Source organism: Moschus berezovskii, chromosome 4, assembly GCF_049115385.1.
Source record: "Moschus berezovskii isolate FMDL1 chromosome 4, NW_MosBer_1.0, whole genome shotgun sequence".
NCBI classification, from domain to species: Eukaryota; Metazoa; Chordata; class Mammalia; order Artiodactyla; family Moschidae; genus Moschus; species Moschus berezovskii.
In genome coordinates, this window is record NC_142463.1 from 27,247,674 (window position 1) to 27,266,985 (window position 19,312).

At 37.6% G+C, this 19,312-nt stretch overlaps 1 protein-coding gene across 9 annotated transcripts in view; it reads right to left on the minus strand.

The window, feature by feature from the left end:
* Positions 1–19,312, minus strand: part of TUT4 (terminal uridylyl transferase 4) — a 162,073-nt gene that overhangs the window by 66,999 nt on the left and 75,762 nt on the right. For all 9 annotated transcript variants that reach the window (XM_088835298.1, XM_088835297.1, XM_088835300.1 and 6 more), the window contains exons 10-14: positions 10,996–11,115; positions 10,608–10,820; positions 6,649–6,823; positions 3,843–4,543; positions 1,792–1,942 (exon numbers count right to left, since the gene is read on the minus strand). In XM_088835298.1, coding sequence (XP_088691424.1) covers positions 1,792–1,942; positions 3,843–4,543; positions 6,649–6,823; positions 10,608–10,820; positions 10,996–11,115 — 1,360 coding nt within the window. The remainder of the gene's footprint in view (positions 1–1,791; positions 1,943–3,842; positions 4,544–6,648; positions 6,824–10,607; positions 10,821–10,995; positions 11,116–19,312) is intronic.

A 19,312-nucleotide genomic window follows, 5' to 3' on the forward strand; every position in this document is an offset into this window, starting at 1 on the left:
TCAATCACCTACAGCCAGACATCCTGGAATGTGAAGTCAAATGGACCTTAGGAAGCATCACTACGAACAAAGCTAGTGGAAGTGATGGAAAACCAGTTGAGCGATTTCAAATCCTGAAAGATGATGCTGTGGAAGTGCTGCACTCAATATGCCAGCACATTTGGAAAACTCAGCAGTGGCCACAGGACTGGAAAAGGTCAGTTTTCATTCCAATCCCAAAGAAAGACAATGCCAAAGAATGCTCAAACTACCTCACAATTGCACTCATCTCACACACTAGTAAAGTCATGCTCAAAATTCTCCAAGCCAGGCTTCAGCAATACGTGAACCATGAACTTCCAGATGTTCAAGCTGGTTTTAGAAAAGGCAGAGGAACCAGAGATCAAATTGCCAACATCCGCTGGATCATGGAAAAGCAAGAGAGTTCCAGAAAAACATCTATTTCTGCTTCACTGACTATGCCAAAGCCTTTGACTGTGTGGATCACAATAAACTGTGGAGATTCTTCAAGAGATGGGAATATAGACCACCTGACCTGCCTCTTGAGAAACCTGTATGCAGGTCAGGAAGCAACAGTTAGAACTGGACATGGAACAACAGATCGGTTCCAAATAGGAAAAGGAGTACGTCAAGGCTGTATATCGTTACCCTGCTTTTTTAGCTTATATGCAGAGTACATCATGAGAAACGCTGGGCTGGAGGAAGCACAAGCTGGAATCAAGATTGCTGGGAGAAATATCAATAACTTCAGATATGCAGATGACACCACCCTTATGGCAGAAAGTGAAGAGGAACTAAAAAGCCTCTTGATGAAAGTGAAAAAGGAGAGTGAAAAAGTTGGTTTGAAGCTCAACATCCAGAAAACTAAGATCATGGCATCTGGTCCCATCACTTCATGGCAAATAGATGGGGAAACAGTGGAAACAGTGGCTGACTTTATTTTTCTAGGCTCCAAAATCACTGCAGATGGTGACTGCAGTCATGAAATTAAAAGATGCTTACTCCTTTGAAGGAAAGTTATGACCAACCTAGATAGCATATTAAAAAGCAGAGACATTCCTTTGCCAACAAAGGTCCGTCTAGTCAAAGCTTTGGTTTTTCCAGTGATTATGTATGGATATGAGAGTTGGACTATAAAGAAAGCTGAACGCCATAGAATTGATGCTTTTGAACTGTGGTGTTGGAGAAGACTCTTGAGAGTCCCTTGGACTGCAAGGAGATCCAACCAGTCCATCCAAAAGGAGATCAGTCCTGGGTGTTCACAGGAAGGACTGATGTTGAAGCTGAAACTCCAATACTGTGATCACCTGAGGCGAAGAGCTGACTCATTTGAAAAGACCCTGATGCCGGGAGAGATTGGGGGCAGGAGGAGAAGGGGACGACAGAGGATGAGATGGTTGGATGGCATCACTGACTCGATAGACACGGGTTTGGGTGGACTCCGGGAGTTGGTGATGGACAGGGAGGCCTGGTGTGCTACAGTTCATGGGGTCGCAAAGAGTCGGACATGACTGAGTGACTGAACTGAACTGAAATAGCCACGTATATCTAGTGCTCATCTAACTAGAAGCACAAATCTAGAGTCTAAGGCTTCTTAAAAGCAACACTATGGACTCTGCATTCCCTTTGGCATTTAGTAGGCAGTTAATAAATATATGTGGTTGGGTGTCTAAACTATTTAGAAACTCTACTCAAACAAAATGTAAGCAAACTATTTTCAAGTAAAATAAATATTCAAAATTAAAGAAATAATCTAGTCTCAGTAAGTAGCTCTAGTAATAAAAGACTTACCAAAACATCTTTTACATACTAAATCAAGTATTTCCCGAAATCGATTTGTCATTGGTGGTAGAGGTTTTAAATCAATTTTCCTGAAATCCTCTGGGCAATCATTTTTTGAATGGCCATCCTTTTTGCAGATGCTGCATACTATTGTTGGCGGCTATACAAAGGTGAAAAAAAAATCTAATAATCAAACAAACTATTGAGGGACTTCATAATCACTTACAAAATAGTACAAAAAGAAACTTGTTTTGTAACTCAGTCTGAAAGACTTTCAAGAGGTTAAAAAAAAAAGCATATTAATGAAATTCAGTATTAAATGTAAATAAACATATTTTGAGCCAACATTTTCTTCTTCACTAAAATGATATTACCAAGGATTACATTTACCTGAAAATGAAGGATAAAGGAAATAGGAGATACAAAAGCAACAGGTTAATTCAAAGCGTTTGATCAGCTCCCCAAATGAAATGTATGCATCACATTTTGATCTATTAAGGTCCTTAACAAAGTAGATTATAAAGAAAGTTCAAGTGGCACCTTTCATTTCACTCTAAACATTTTCTATCTGTAGAGTCAATCAATTACAGAACCTTGACTAGTTGGTTCAATTTATTACACTAATATGGTACCCAAGAAAACAAACTAAAGGGCTGAACATTAAAAGTAACTATATACAAGAAACAATTCTTAGGCAATAACCACAAACTTAACTTTCAAACCCTGCCAATACCATTTTAAATGTATTCCAATCGATTACCAGACAGGGAACCAAAACAATAAAAATTCAAGCTCGGAGGAAAAAAAAATATGATTAAGGAAGAGCACTACTCTTTTCTTTACTGAAATATGCTTAGGAAGTTAGTTTCTTTCTCCAGGATTAGTCTGGACATTTACCTAGCCAAAGATACACAGAAATTTCTATTCGTGAGAATACTGTGCTCCTAGTGCCACAGAAATTTGTATCAGCTTTAAAACCTTTATAAAAATGACATATTTACCAAAAAATTTTAGTAATCTGTTACAGATAAATACAGAAAGAAATAAAATTGGAGAAATAGTTACCCTAAGTTTCAAAAAAAAAAAAAAAGTATAAGAAACGTAAGCTGCAGTTATATTATTAAGAGGCTCTTCTAAAATTCTGCCATTTATTTCATCTTTTTAACAGTCCATTATGCCCTAAATACTACACCTAAACAAAATGGGACAGAGTATCCTCAAAAAGGATGAAAATATACAGTTTAGTAATTAGGTTAAAATTTTTAAAGCTTGTTAATAAATAATTATTGATCAAACAATAAAACTTGATGACTTTTCAGGGTTTTTTGTATTCTATTTGATTTATACATTATCTATATAATCATTTTTTCATACTAGATGCTGATATGTTTAGTTACATACCCTGCACTTGAAGCAATGTAAAACTTAGCTAAAACTTTTATTCACAAAGTAATTATTTTCTGTTACAAAGTGGCTTATTTTCTGTAATTCATCAAGCTAAAGTTCATACTATCCCACTTTAAAAGTAGAAAAGTTAAAGGCTCATGAGAAAAGTGACAAAATCCAAAGAGAAGCTCAGTGGCAGATACAGGTTCTGAATTTTTTTTGGTTCCTGACCTTACATAATTTTAACTCAACTATCTTTAGTTTATATAACAGCTCCTGAGTATCATCAAAAAAACTTTAAAATACTATTAAAGTTTACACTGTGTTCTCCTTTGTAGAAGGAAGTATAATCACACCTATAAAAAAGCAACAAAACTTAAAATATATGCTGCCTTTACTGAACTCACTTTTGTAACACATCTGTAACAAATCCTTCATATATGAGAAAGATAAGCACACCAACCAGAAAAAGAGTGCTTTTCAGGGTTTCATGTACATTCTTATAGACAAATACACAAAAAGTAAAAAAAAAAAAAATCAGATACCAAAATACCATTCCAAAAGAAGTCTAACATCACAGAAGCTATTTTTACATTTCTAAATCTAAAAACCATAAATACAGAGTCATACAACCACCACAAAATCTTACAGAGTGTTTACAAACTGTATCCTACCTTGCCAGAGGTTAAAATAAACTTATCAAACACATAATATAATTCCTGGATGGGGTGGTTATCATCATCATTAGGGTCAGAAGCATCTTCTGTAGCTTTGCAGTTGCAAGAGGTAGCAGATGTGTCAGTACGCACAATCTGATGTGAACTTTCTGTTTCTAAATTTGACCTACAGTCTGTACCAACAGATTCATCTGGTTCAGGGGATTTATAATCAATGCAATTATACTGGCTGAAATCCTTCTTAAAACAAGTTTCTGAAGGTACTAAAACATCTTGATTTTTAATTGACTTGGGCTCTAATTCACTGTTTTCACTGGTAGAAAGAGATGAAGATTCCTGTCCATGTTCAGCCAAATCTAGTTCATTTACCAAAAAATTATCAGCTTCAGTAATACATCGCTGTGATGTACATTCCATTTCATCATATTTTTCAGATTGACCTCTTCCTGCATTTACTTTTTCTGTGCTTTCCCCAAGTAGAGTGCAACAACTGGATGCCACAGTTTCAGTCTTCACTGGTTTCTTATTGCTTATTTTCCCCTTCTCTTTTTTCATGGAATCCACTGTAGATTTATTTCCACCCTTCTTCTGAGGACAGGCAAAGTACCGATAAGCTGCCCTGAATCTCTCCACAACATATTCATAGACAAGCTGGCTGTTTAAGCTCCGTGCAACATTCCTCTTGATTGAAAATGGATCTAGTAAAAAGGAAAATGGTCAGTAGCTAAGTATTTACTAACAAACTACATTTCCAAGCTCATACCAATAGCTACATTGTCAGCAGAGTACATTTCCCCCCTAATTATTCTAATATAAACTCCCAGTGAGAGTTCCTGCTAACTGGAAATGAAAAAGCAATGTCTTTCTTCTGTTTCTATCATAAAATAAAAAACTAAAAAAAAAAAAAGGAGAAAGAATAAAATAAGGTAATTAATGACAGAATGGCTGAGGAGGTCAACTTAGTAATTACAAAACTGCAGTGATGAAATTGGTAAAAAAAAAAAGTTATGCTAACATGTTTCACTGTACAGTCTTTGAGTGAAATTTTTCAAGCTCCAAGACCTATTTTATTAATAATTTTCATTTCTTATCATAGTATTCTTTAGTTATATACTCCTTGCAATTTAAAAAATAACATACAACCTAAAACTCTCAAGGCTTCAAGTTATGCTTATTTTAAGATTAACTTCAGTAATAATCAGAAAATTAAAGACAGAAAGAAAGAGAAATAATAGAAAGAAAAGTAGAAAGAAACCTAAAAGTAAAGATTAAACCAAAATTTAAATTCTGATCCAGTCTAAAATGTCTATGCTGAAAATGCTGGTGACAACTGAATCCTCATTACTGGGAGCATAGAACAGAATTCTCAAAATGTTTATGGGTGTTTGGATTTTATAAGCCTTAATACAAATATGCCCCAGGAAAAAAGAATGATGCCACCCAAAAGACAATACACATCTTCTCCACTACTGAAGATCATTAAGTAAAAGGATTAATAATAGGCCAGGCTTCATATTATTAAGATTGGGGCATCTGTTACTTTTTTTTTTTACTGCTATCTAAATCCATAGGCTTTAAAAAGCTTTACCTAGCCTCTTTTCCTTTTCTAGGGGAAAAAAAGGCAGAGAAATTATGATGGTTGCAGACTTCAGACCTCTTTTATTTGCCATATGTAAGAGAGTTAAAGATGTGAGTATATGAGAATATCTGTAGGTCCAACTGACAGTAGGCAAGGCATAGAGAGGATGAAGGGAACAGACGAATGTGCAGTCTAAACAGACTAATAATAAAATGATGACAGAAATTCAATTTCCTAGCCATAAAAGATGAGCAAAATGTTGTAGAATTTAAATTTTTTTATTAAGAATTTGGAAGCCATATTATTAATATTCTTCACTATTTGTCAATATTTACTATTAATTTCTAAATGTTTTGAGATTTCATATGAAAACTTGTCAATATCAATTGTTCTTTTTTCCTTTAGATTAGCCACATTTAACAGATAGAAGTACTTTACAAGAGAATGAAAAACTGAGTTTTAAAATTATACTTTAACATAATTTTATGGCACAAATATATTCAAAGCTATCTTATTTATTTATATAGCTATTCTATTTTTCTATATTTTGAAATTTTTTACAATTAAAAATAAAGGCATGTAAATAAGCTAATAACCCTAGCCATTATAATATTTACAGATTGGAAACTTTCAAATAAGCATTAATCCTATAAAGCTATCATGGACTTAATAAAGAATTTATCCAAAATATTTAGTGACAACCTGGTGGCATATAGTGCTACAAAGTCAAAGGATAAAATTTATAATAGTACTTTAGAAACAGATGATGAGGGGGTTCCCTGATTGTCTAGAGATTAAGAATTCATCAGCCAAGGCAAGGGCAAGTTTAATCCCTGGTCTGGGAAGATTCTACATGCCATGGAGCAACTAAGTCCCTGCACCACAACTACTGAGCCAGTGTTGCAAGAGCCCATGAGTTGCAACTACTGAAGCCTGCATGCCGAGACCCCATGCTCCCCAACAAGAAAAGCCACAGCTTTGCAGCACAACAAAGAGCAGTCCCCACTCGCCACTGTGTTAATTAATTTTTTAAGAGGGGGTTCAAGATGGGGAACATATGTACACCCGGGTCAGATTCATGTCAATGTATGGCAAAACCAATACAATAATGTAAAGTAATTAAGCTCCAATTAAAATAAATAAATTTTTTAAAAATAAAAGAAATAGATAATGAGTAGAACACACACAAAAATTCTCCAAATGAAATATAACATATCATCTCACCTTCAATGGCTATCCGCCTTTTAGGCCAGTTTTTGTTTTCTCTTGTTAAAATATCTTTTATTCGTACACATATGACATATTCCTCCAAAGCAAAATCCAGTGTGTAAAATTTTAGCAGCTCTAACCATAACTGTCCCAGGGACACCCGATTTGGTGTTTCCAATGTTAAAGGAGACTAGAAAAGAAAAAATACCTTTAAGCTGCACAAAACTATAGAATCACTTAATTTTCAACTTAAAAAGACCTTAGAGATGGATCACCTTTTTAAAAACTGAGGCATAAAGGGGTTAGTTGCCAAAAAGCAATTTGTGGCACAGCTGGAAACACAGTGTCCCAGATTACGAACTCCTAGAACTTTGTTTTCTTTCCACTAAACCAGTGATTCTCAACCTTGGCTGCACATTAGAATCACACTGAGAGCATTCAGTTCAGTTCAGTTCTAGTCGCTCAGCTCAGTCGTGTCCGACTTTCTGCGACCCCATGAATCACAGCACGCCAGGCCTCCCTGTCCATCACCAACTTTCGGAGTTCACTCAAACTCATGTCCACAGAGTCGGTGATGCCATCCAGCCATCTCATTCTCTGTCGTCCCCTTCTCCTCCCGCCCCCAACCTTTCCCAGCATCAGAGTCTTTTCCAGTGAGTCAACTCGTTGCATGAGGTGGCCAAAGTATTGCAGTTTCAGCTTTAGCATCAGTCCTTCCAATGAACACCCAGGATTGATCTCCTTTAGAATGGACTGGTTGGATCTCCCTGCAGTCCAAGGGACTCTCAAGAGTCTTCTCCAACACCACAGTTCAAAAGCATCAATTCTTCAGCGATCAGCTTTCTTCACAGTCCAACTCTCACATCCATACATGACCATGGGAAAAACCATAGCCTTGACTAGACGGACCTTTGTTGGCAAAGTAATGTCTCTGCTTTTTAATATACTATCAAGGTTGGTCATAACTTTCCTTCCAAGGAGTAAGCGTCTTTTAATTTCATGGCTGCAATCAGCATCCGCAGTGATTTTGGAGCCCAAAAAAATAAAGTCTGACACTGTATCAAGATTGCTGGGAGAAATATCAATAACCTCAGATATGCAGATGACACTACCCTTATGGCAGAAAGTAAAGAGGAACTAAAAAGCCTCTTGATGAAAGTGAAAGAGGCGAGTGAAAAGGTTGGCTTGAAGCTCAACATTCAGAAAACAAAGATCATGGCATCTGGTCCCATCACTTCATAGGAAATAGATGGAAAAACAGTGGAAACAGTGTCAGACTGAGAGCATTAATATTCACTAATTTTAGTTTGACCCCATTCCCATCTTCCATACCCTTTCCAAGACTGTGACTTAATGGACAGAGATTTTTAAAGCTTCCCTCCTAAGTGATTCTCCTATGCAGCCAAGGTTGCTAACCACTGTATAACAACTACTATAATCTATGTAAAAGCCCAGGGTTTTCAAAAGCTAATTCCTTCATTCAACAAACATTTTAGAACCCACCAAGTCCATAGCACTGTGCTGTTGATAAAAGAAAAAAAAAAAAAAATAACAGGATCTCCCATGTAAACCATGCATCACTCACTCTTCTAAATGCTACACATAAATAACTATTAATTCAACAACTGTGAAGTTGGATGTGACTCAGGACCACGTGGGTCCATGCTGCTAATCATTATTGCATATTGCCACTCAAACAAGGTGAGGTCCTATTTCACAGACCATTAGGAGAGAAAGAGACCATTTAACATTTACAGTAAAGGCTTTAAGCTAAAATGGGCCTTTAAATCAAAGGGGTCTTAACAGAAAAGGTAGTATCTGAATTCTAAAGGAATTAGCTCTTAGATGAATCCTGGCTAAAAGTGATCACTAAGGTATATAAAAGCATAAAACAGTCATTCACTCATCCCATTCTACAACTGTTCATTGAGTGCCTACTATGTGACATGCACTGGGGATATACCCATGAAAAAATTTAACCAAAGTTTTTTGCCTTAATGGAGTTTACATTCTAGGAGAAGAAGAAAATAAACAACAAACTTAATAAGTAAATTACACAGTAAATTAGAAGAAAAGTGTTGTAGAAATAAGAAAAAGATGAGCATGTTTAGTAAAGGAGATGGGATATGGAAGCAGGAGTTTCAGTATTAAAATACAGTGGTCAGGATAGGACTTGTTGAGAAGGTTTGACTTGAAAAAGAAAAAAAAGTATTCTAAGAACAGGAAACACAGCAAACACACTAAAGTAGGATAAAGTAGGAGTGTAAATAGTTTTAAAAAGAAAACTAGTGTGACAGAGAGAGAAGGAAACAGAGCTAATTAGTAAGAACTCTTTGGCCTTTATTCTAAATTAAATGAGGGGGAACTGGAGGGTGGGGAAGGAGAAGGGCATGATCTGACTTAAGTTTTAGAAGAACAATTCTGATTGTTGTGTTGAGAACAGACTATAAAATGGGGAAGGAAGGGTAAATTCTAGGAAACTTATGAGGCTCTGGTAGTAATCCAGGTCAAAGATCATATGGCTAGGATCAGGATGGTAACAGGGGAGGTGGCCAAACTGTAGATTTATTTTGAAGTAGAGATGACAGGATTTCCTGATAAACTTGGTATGAGGTATGAAAGAGAGAAATAATCCATGGGACTGGATGAGATCATCAAGGGAGTGTAGACAGAAAAAAGGGGATCGAGGACATTAAAGTGATTAGAGAGCTTTGAAAGGAGAAACCAATAAAGAGACTGAGGAGGAATAACCAGTCATGGGTGTGGTATCCTGAAAGTCAAGTTAAGAAATTTTTTAGAAAGAAATGATCAACTGCAAATGCTGCTGACAAAAAATATAAAAATTAAGAAATGACTATTGGATTTAGCCATGCAGAGGTCACTGATGATACAAGTTTTGGTAGATTGATGGGGATCAAAGCCTGCGTAGAGTGAATTATGAGGAGACAAAGAAACTGGGAAATAGTATACACAAACAATTCTTTCAAAAAGGTTTTCTTCAAAAGGGAACAAGGAAATAGCTGGGAAGGGAAGTGGTAGCAAGATTTTTCTTTCAAGTGGGAGAAATAAAAGCATGTATGATTCAATAGAGAATGAAAAACTGGTAATCTAGGATAGAACTGCTAGAGCGATGTTCTGAAATAGATAAGAAAAGATGAGACTAAATACACAAGAAAATGACTTCAGACAAAACAGGGGAAGTTCTTTTATGAAAGTAGGTAGCAAGGCAGAATATGAGTGCAGAAAATGGGAGCGGTAGGAATGGGAAGTTCTCTTTTCATTGCTTCAGTTTTCTTAGAGAAGTAATAATAAGCAAAATCATTAGCTGGGAGTACTGATAGTTTGAGGAAAGGGTAGAAGGTAGTCTAGTAAAGTGGAAGACTTGAATATGAGTTTAGGTAACTACATATAATTCAGTACAGCTAGAGCAATGATATCTGCAATGTAATTTTTGTAATAATATGTCTGTCTATTTCAGAAGACTACACACTTTTAGAGGACATAATCACCCATGAATGTTTCTCTTGGGTTATCTAGCACTCAAGAGAATGCCAGGCACATAGCTGGTCCTTAATAAATGAATACTGAATGATTAAATAAGCAAGCCACCGTCTAAAGAAGTGTAAGGTCTTCATTTATCCACCAATCTGGCAACATAATCAGTATAATCATATACTAAAGCTTTGGTCACAGTCCATCTCTGCAGGAAAATTTTTCTAAGTGAAAAGAATACAAAGAATTACCTTGATATGATTCAAACAATACAAGTATTTCAAAATGAGGTATGAATTCATTAAAGAATCTTGGTACTGAAAAACTAAACCAGATCAACCCCTCACTTTACAGAAGAGGAAAATGAGGCCAAGAGGCTTACTTAAGGTCAGTCAGTCAATCTACTATTAAAATAGTTTTAATCAAAGGCATCACAAATTCTACAGATAGAAAAGCCAAAAGTAAAAACAAAATAAGCTTACTTTGCCATATTTTTCCTTCCTGGCATTACTTTGGTTGGTTGTTTCTGTCTTCTTGTTATCATCTTTTGGTTGGTCTGCCTTAGCTTTGTTTTCCTCAGCAACTGAGTTTCTCTCAGTTGCACTACTTGAATTATATTCCCACTTCACAAACTTCTCTTCTACTATGCCCTTCAGCTGAAAGTCATCCATTCTTTTTGGGTCAAAGCCTTCAATCTACACAAAAAGGCATTTCAGATTGGGAGTGAAAAAATTATTAAAATAAAAAAACAAGATGGACAGACAAACCAGAAATCCAGCTTTAAATGTATGAACAGAGTACTCTGCAAGAGCAAACTACATACATACATAAGTACATACATGCACATACATGCTACAAACTCATGCTTACCCAACTTCCAAGTAAGCAAGGAAGAAGAGGGGGTTTTCTTTGTTGTAGAAAAAACATCACCATTAAAGCAAAACAGTAAGAAGGGATTCCACCATCAGTTTGGGAGTCAATATAGCACAACTGCAAAATGAAGAGGGGAAAAAAGAACCACCATTTAACTTTCTTTCTGTTCCCCTCAAAATAAAAGTAGCTTTTATTTCCTTCCATAATCATTGTTAAAAGTTCAAATAATGAAAAATATAAGGAATGACTTGAAATTACACCACCCTGATTTATAAATTGGTATGAACTCATTTCCTTATTGCATATGAAGACATATTTTTTAGTTAAATGGAATCATATCACCCACAGTGCTTTTACTGTGGACATCTTTTAAAAATATTATTTTCACATTTCCCACTTCTGTATCAATGTCCACAATCTTCTATGTACTCTTCCATACCTTTTTCTATACTCAGTTCAGTTCAGTCACTCAGTCGTGTCCGACTCTTTGCGACCCCATGAATCATAGCATGCCAGGCCTCCCTGTCTATTACCAACTCCCAGAATTCACTCAAACTCATGTCCATCGAGTCGGTGATGCCATCCAGCCATCTCATTCTTTGTCGTCCCCTTCTCCTCCTGCCCCCAATCCCTCCCAGCATCAGAGTCTTTTCCAGTGAGTCAACTCTTCGCATGAGGTGGCCAAAGTATTGGAGTTTCAGCTTTAGCATCAGTCCTTCCAATGAACACCCAGGATTGATCTCCTTTAGGATGGACTGGTTGGATCTCCTTGCAGTCCAAGGGACTCTCAAGAGTCTTCTCCAACACCACAGTTCAAAAGCATCAATTCTTCGGTGATCAGCTTTCTTCACAGTCCAACTCTCACATCCATACATGACCACTGGAAAAACCATAGCCTTGACTCTGTTTCTATACTCAACCATACACAAATATACATATATTCCAATTTTCTATATACATACAGGGAGGATGTTATCATTTTTGTCGCTGTTTTACTAAAATTGTGTATTGCAAATATCTCTCTGTATAATTCTTCCTTAACAACACACCAAGAAAGTTCCTGTTAGTCAATTGTGTGCTCAGTTGCTAAGTCATGTTCAGCTCTTTGCGAGAGACCCTATGCAATATAGCCTGCCAGGCTCCTGTCTTCATGAGATTTTCCAGGCAAGAATACTGGAGTGGGTTGCCATTTTCTCCTCCAGGGGATATTCCCAACCCAGGGATTGAACTGTGTCTCCTAAGTCTCCTGTGTTGGCAGGCAGATTCTTCACCACTGAGCCACCTGGGAAGCCCCTTAGTCAATTAGCATATGTCTAATGTATCCTTTTAAATGATTAAATTATAGACTATGGTCTGGATGGTTATTCAATAGTTCCTCCACCCAAGGACTTTTACATTCTGTTCCCAGTTTTTGCACTTTATTTTTTTTTAAATTTTTTTATTTTTTCAAAAACAATTTTAGGAATCTTTACTTAAAAACAACTTTATCTTAAAATGGAGTAACTTTGGTTTTACGAGCAGCAAGCAAAGTACAGAAGCAAAAATGCATTACAGGAGCATTAAGTTCTACATTAGGTCACAGCGTCTAATCTGAAATCACACCCATAATATCATTTTTCAGGATATCTGGGAAATAGTTATTTCCCAGGATGTCTGAACCATAGCTACTCTATTTTGACTTTTAATTGTAAAAAAAAATATATATATATATATTTTTAATAGCCAAAGCAGATTTCACCATTAATGACATCAGTGTTTTTCTAGGTATGAGAAGATGCAAGAATTGGAACTCATAAAACCTTTTTCTGAAAAGATCTAACTATCTGAAGGCCTGTTCTGCCAGTTGTTTTTTTTTTTTCTTCAGAGCACAGAGTGCCTCATTCCTGATTTTCACCCTGAACTTCTTTCAGGGGGTGTTGAAGGTCAGCAGCTTGCAGTGGTCATGATGTAATCTTTGTAGAAGCAGCTGGCAAGTACCAACTTCCAGTCAGCAGGGTCCCTTCATAGCCACATATCTGACCATGTGACACCATTTCATGGCCATTGTGTCCCACGGTGCTGGGAAGGCTCATTCCCAGGTCCAGGGAAGTGATGGGCCACTCAGTGTGCTAAAATTGGACCAGGCCTTGCAAGTAGCAAAAGTCTCTGGACCACTGTCTTACTAGCCTCCTGGTCCAGGAAAATATTTCCTCTTGTTGCTTTTTCCCATACCCAGAGTCACATTATTACAATTATTGATCTCATATGGAACTGTCAGTTCAGCATTATATCACAGGCTCAGTGAAACAAGTGACATAGAAAATAATACAGCCATAGCTAGCAGTTATTGGGCTTCCCTGGTGGCTCAGAGGTTAAAGCATCTGCCTCCAATGTGGGAGACCCGGGTTCGATCCCTGGGTCGGGAAGATCCCCTGGAGAAGGAAATGGTAACCCACTCCAGTATTCTTGCCTGGAGAATCCCATGGACGGAGAAGCCTGGTAGGCTACAGTCCATGGGGTTGCAAAGAGTCGGACACGACTGAGCGACGGAACGGAACGGAATGGAGCAGTTATTAGTAAAACAAGAATTATAAGTCAAGAATTTTCATTAGATAAAGCCTGGTATACCCCAAGTCACCTGACTTCATTCGTTAAATGATTATAGTCTGGTATTAATCTCCTAGTTGTACATTATGGAGCATACGACCTTTATCTGAAGATTGGTTACTGAGATAAGCCTTAGAAACTAACCTAGAGTGTCCTTTTTAATAACTTAATTAAATCTTTTAGCAGTAAGGAACTGGAACTGTCTCAGCGGTGAGTCTTAGTAAACACTGCTGCTGCTGCTGCGTCACTTCAGTCGTGTCCGACTCTGTGTGACCCCATAGACAGAAGCCCACCAGGGTCCCCCGTCCCTGGGATTCTCCAGGCAAGAACACTGGAGTGGGTTGCCATTTCCTTCTCCACAGTTTTTGCCACTTTAAAACAATACACAGTATTTATCCTTCTACATTTTCCTGAGTGCTGGTGCTCATTTCTCTGTGCTATATTACCAGGAAAGTGTTTGCTGGATTTTAAAATGTGATATATTTAAATTCTAATAGATATTATAATACTGTTTTTCAGAATCTGTAAAATTTTCTCTTTTCATCTGTAACAAGAATGTATACACACGGTTTCCAACACTAGGTGTTACCATTTTTTTTTTCTAATTAAAATATAGTTGAATTACAAAGTTGTGCTAGTTTCAGTTGTATAGGTTTTATCAGTTTTTAAAAAATTTGTCAACAGGATGGGTGAGATGTAATATGTAATAGTTACTTCAATTTGCATTCCCTTGATGCTACAGGTTATGCAAATTTTCATTTATTTACTAACAATTTGATTTTGCTCTTTTCTGAACTATTAAATCTTCTGCCAGTTTTTCTGTTTTCAACAATACGTATCAATTTGTATGTGTTCTTTTTACACTATAGATAATAACCCTTTATATATGTTATATACATTTGAAAAATGTTATTTTTCCTAATCTGCTTTGGCATTTTTTATGGTACTTTTACCCTATAAAATTTACTACTGTTTATATAGTTAAAGATGCTTATAGCTTTTAGGTTTCCTACCATGGTGAAAAGATTTCTCCAATACACAGGTTATATACATATACTCTTAAATTTTCTTCTAAAATGCTGAATTTTCATTTAAGTGAAATTTATTTTTGCATTTAGTGTGCTAAGGGTCCAACATTATTTTCTTCAAGAAAAATACAGTTGTGACAGCACCATTTATTAAATAAAACATTGTTTTCTCACTGAAATACTTTATTTTTTCATAGACTAAAATTTCATTTACACTAGGATGTACTTCTGGGCTTTCTAGTCTGTTCCACAGATTTATTTGTCTATCCCTCAGTTGTGGATGTGACTGGTGATAGAAGCAAGGTCCGATGCGGTAAAGAGCAATATTGCATAGGAACCTGGAATGTTAGGTCCATGAATCAAGGCAAATTGTAAGTGGTCAAACAGGAGATGGCAAGAGTGAATGTCGACATTCTAGGAATCAGTGAACTAAAATGGACTGGAATGGGTGAATTTAACTCAGATGATCATTATATCTACTACTGTGGGCAGGAATCCCTTAGAAGAAATGGAGTAGCCATCATGGTCAACAAGAGTCCGAAATGCAGTACTTGGATGCAATCTCAAAAACGACAGAATGATCTCTGTTCGTTTCCAAGGCTAACCATTCAATATTATAGTAATCCAAGCCTATGTCCCAACCAGTAACGCTGAAGAAGCCGAAGTTGAACGGTTCTATGAAGACCTACAAGACCTTTTAGAACTAACACCCAAAAAAGATGTCCTTTTCATTATAGGGGACTGGAATGCAAAAGTAGGAAGTCAAGAAACACCTGGAGTAACAGGCAAATTTGACCTAGGAGCACGGAATGAAGCAGGGCAAAGGCTAATAGAGTTTTGCCAAGAGAATGCACTGGTCATAGCAAACACCCTCTTTCAACAACACAAGAGAAGACTCTACACATGGACATCACCAGATGGTCAACACCAAAATCAGATTGATTATATTCTTTGCAGCCAAAGATGGAGAAGCTCTATACAGTTAGCAAAAACAAGACCAGGAGCTGACCGTGGCTCAGATCATGAACTCCTTATTGCCAAATTTAGACTTAAATTGAAGAAAGTAGGGAAAAACACTAGACCATTCAGATATGACTTAAATCAAATCCCTTACGATTATACAGTGGAACTGAGAAATAGATTTAAGGGACTAGATCTGATAGGTAGATTGCCTGATGAACTATGGACAGAGGTTCGTGACACTGTACAGGAGGCACAGACCAAGACCATTCCCATAGAAAAGAAATGCAAAATGGCAAAATGGCTGTCTGAGGAGGCCTTACAAATGGCTGTGAAAAGAAGAGAAGCGAAAAGCAAAGGAGAAAAGGAAAGATATAAGCATCTGAATGCAGAGTTCCAAAGAATAGCAAGGAGAGATAAGAAAGCCTTCCTCAGCGATCAATGCCAAGAAATAGAGGAAAACAACAGAATAGGAAAGACAAGATCTCTTCAAGAAAATTAGAGATACCAACAGAACATTTCATGCAAAGATGGGCTCAATAAAGGACAGAAATGGTGTGGACCTAACAGAAGCAGAAGATATTAAGAAGAGGTGGCAAAAATACACAGAAGAACTGTACAGAAAAGATCTTCACGGCCAAGATAATCACGATGGTGTGATCACTGACCTAGAGCCAGACATCTTGAAATGTAAAGTCAAGTGGGCCTTAGAAAGCATCACTACGAACAAAGCTAGTGGAGGTGATGGAATTCCAGTTGAACTATTTCAAATCCTGAAATATGATGCTGTGAAAATGCTGCACTCAATATGCCAGCACATTTGGAAAACTCAGCAGTGGCCACAGGACTGGAAAAGGTCAGTCTTCATTCCAATCCCAAAGAAAGGCAATGTCAAAGAATGCTCAAACTACCACACAATTGCACTCATTTCATGCGCTAGTAAAGTCATGCTCAAAATTCTCCAAGCCAGGCTTCAGCAATACGTGAACCATGAACTTCCAGATGTTCAAGCTGGTTTTAGAAAAGGCAGAGGAACCAGAGATCAAATTGCCAACATCCGCTGGATCATCGAAAAAGCAAGAGAGTTCTAGAAAAACATCTATTTCTGCCTTATTGACTATGCCAAAGCCTTTGACTGTGTGGATCACAAAAAACTGTGGAAAATTCTGAAAGAGATGGGAATACCAGACCACCTGACCTGCCTCTTGAGAAACCTGTATGCAGGTCAGGAAGCAACAGTTAGAACTGGACATGGAACAACAGTCTGGTTCCAAATAGGAAAAGGAGAGCATCAAGGTTGTATATTGTCACCTTGCTCATTTAACTTATATGCAGAGTACATCATGAGGAACGCTGCGCTGGAGGAAGCACAAGCTGTAATCAAGATTGCTGGGAGAAATAATCAATAACCTCAGATATGCAGATGACACTACCCTTATGGCAGAAAGTGAAGAGGAACTAAAAAGACTCTTGATTAAAGTGAAAGAGGAGAGTGAAAAAGTTGGTTTGAAGCTCAACATCCAGAAAACTAAGATCATGGCATCTGGTCCCAATGCTTCATGGGAAATAGATGGGGAAACAGTGGCAACAGTGTCAGACTTTATTTTTTTGAGCTCCAAAATCACTGCGAATGCTGATTGCAGCCACGAAATTAAAAGACGCTTACTCCTTGGAAGGAAAGTTATGACCATCCTAGATAGCATATTAAAAAGCAGAGATATTACTTTGCCAACAAAGGTCCGTCTAGTCAAGCCTATGGTTTTTCCCGTGGTCATGTATGGATGTGAGAGTTGGACTGTGAAGAAAGCTGATCGCCGAAGAATTGATGCTTTTGAACTGTGGTGCTGGAGAAGACTCTTGAGAGTCCCTTAGACTGCAAGGAGATCCAACCAGTCCATTCTAAAGGAGATCAGTCCTGGGTGTTCCTTGGAAGGACTGATGCTAAAGCTGAAACTCCAATACTTTGGCCACTTCATGCAACGAGTTGACTCAATGGAAAAGACTCTGATGCTGGGAGGGATTGGGGGCGGGAGGAGAAGGGGACACCAAAGAATGAGATGGCTGGATGGCATCACCGACTCGATGGACATGAGTTTGAGTGAACTCCGGGAGTTGGTAATAGACAGGGAGGCCTGGCGTGTTGTGATTCATGGGGTCGCAAAGAGTCAGACATGACTGAGAGACTGAACTGAACTGAATTGATGCCAATGGTATATACTTGACTAAAGCAGTTTTATAAGGTAAAGTACATCTTCCTCCACTAGTTTTCTTTTTCCTAATTATTCTGGCTACTCTCAAACATTTATTCTTCCATACTAAGTTAAAGTATTAATTTTTTACAACATTCTTGGTGATTCTAATTTAAACTACCGTACACTTGAAAATTAATTTAAGAAGATTTTACATTTTAGAGATATCTTCTCTCTGTCCAAAAACTTAGTATCTTTGCATTTTCTAAAAATTTAGGAGTTGTCATCATTCAGTGTTTCCCTCGACTCTTAACGTCATTTACTTCTGCAAGTCCTACTAATAAAAGTTATCCCAAATCTGTCGCAGTTCAATTCAGTCGCTCAGTCGCGTGTGACTCTTTGCGACCCCATGGCCTGCAGCACGCCAGGCTTCCCTGTCCATCACTAACTCCCGGAGCTTACTCAAACTCATGTCCATTGACTCACTGATGCCTTCCAACCATCTTATCCTTTGTCATCCCCTTCTCCTCCTGCCTTCCATCTTTTCCAGCATCAGGGTCTTTTCAAATGAGTCAGTTCTTCACATCAGGTGGCCAAAGTATTGGAGTTTTAGATTCAGCTTCAGTCCTTCCAATGAACACCCAGGACTGATCTCCTTTAGGATGGACTGGTTGGATCTCTGTGCCGTCCAAGGGACTCTCAAGAGTCTTCTCCAATACCACAGTTCAAAAGCATCAGTTCTTTGGCACTCAGCTTTCTTTATAGTCCAACTCTCACATCCATACATGACTAATGGAAAAACCAAAGCTTTGACTAGATGGACCTTTGCTGGCAAAGAAATGTCCCTGCTTTTTAATATGCTGTCTAGGTTGATCATAACTTTTCTTCCAAGGAGCAAGCGTCTTTTAATTCCATGGCTGCAGTCACCATCTGCAGTGATTTTGGAGCCCCCAAAAATAAAGTCTGTCACTGTTTCCATCATTTCCCCATCTATTTGCCATGAAGTGATGGAACCAAATCCCATAATCTTATATCCAATAACCTAACACAGGTCATTATCCTCTCCAGCTAATCTACCACAAAATCCTGTTCACTTGGTTCCCCATTACTTCTCTTTACCCCAGAAAGACCTTCTCCAAACATAAATCACATCAAGTCACACACTGCTTACAAAACTCATCCTATGCCTTCCCACTGCAATTAAAATACAAATTCCTTACCACTACAAGTATCTCCCTAACCTCATCCACTACAACTTTCACTCTTACTCGCTTCATTCCAGCCACTCTTGCCTTGTTCTGCTTCTCAAGTGTTCATTCTCACCTTCAAGGCTTTGTACGAGCTATCCCTTGGATGCTACTCCCTCAGATGTTTAGGTGGCTAGTTACGCTGGTCTGAGTTTATATATCACATCCTCAAAAAGACTTCCCTGCATCCAATGTAATGTCACACTCTTAACACATCATCTCATTTTAATGGCACTAAATTCTACCACATATTGTGTTATTTATATATTTGTTTACTGTCTGATTCTTCCACAAGTATGTAAGC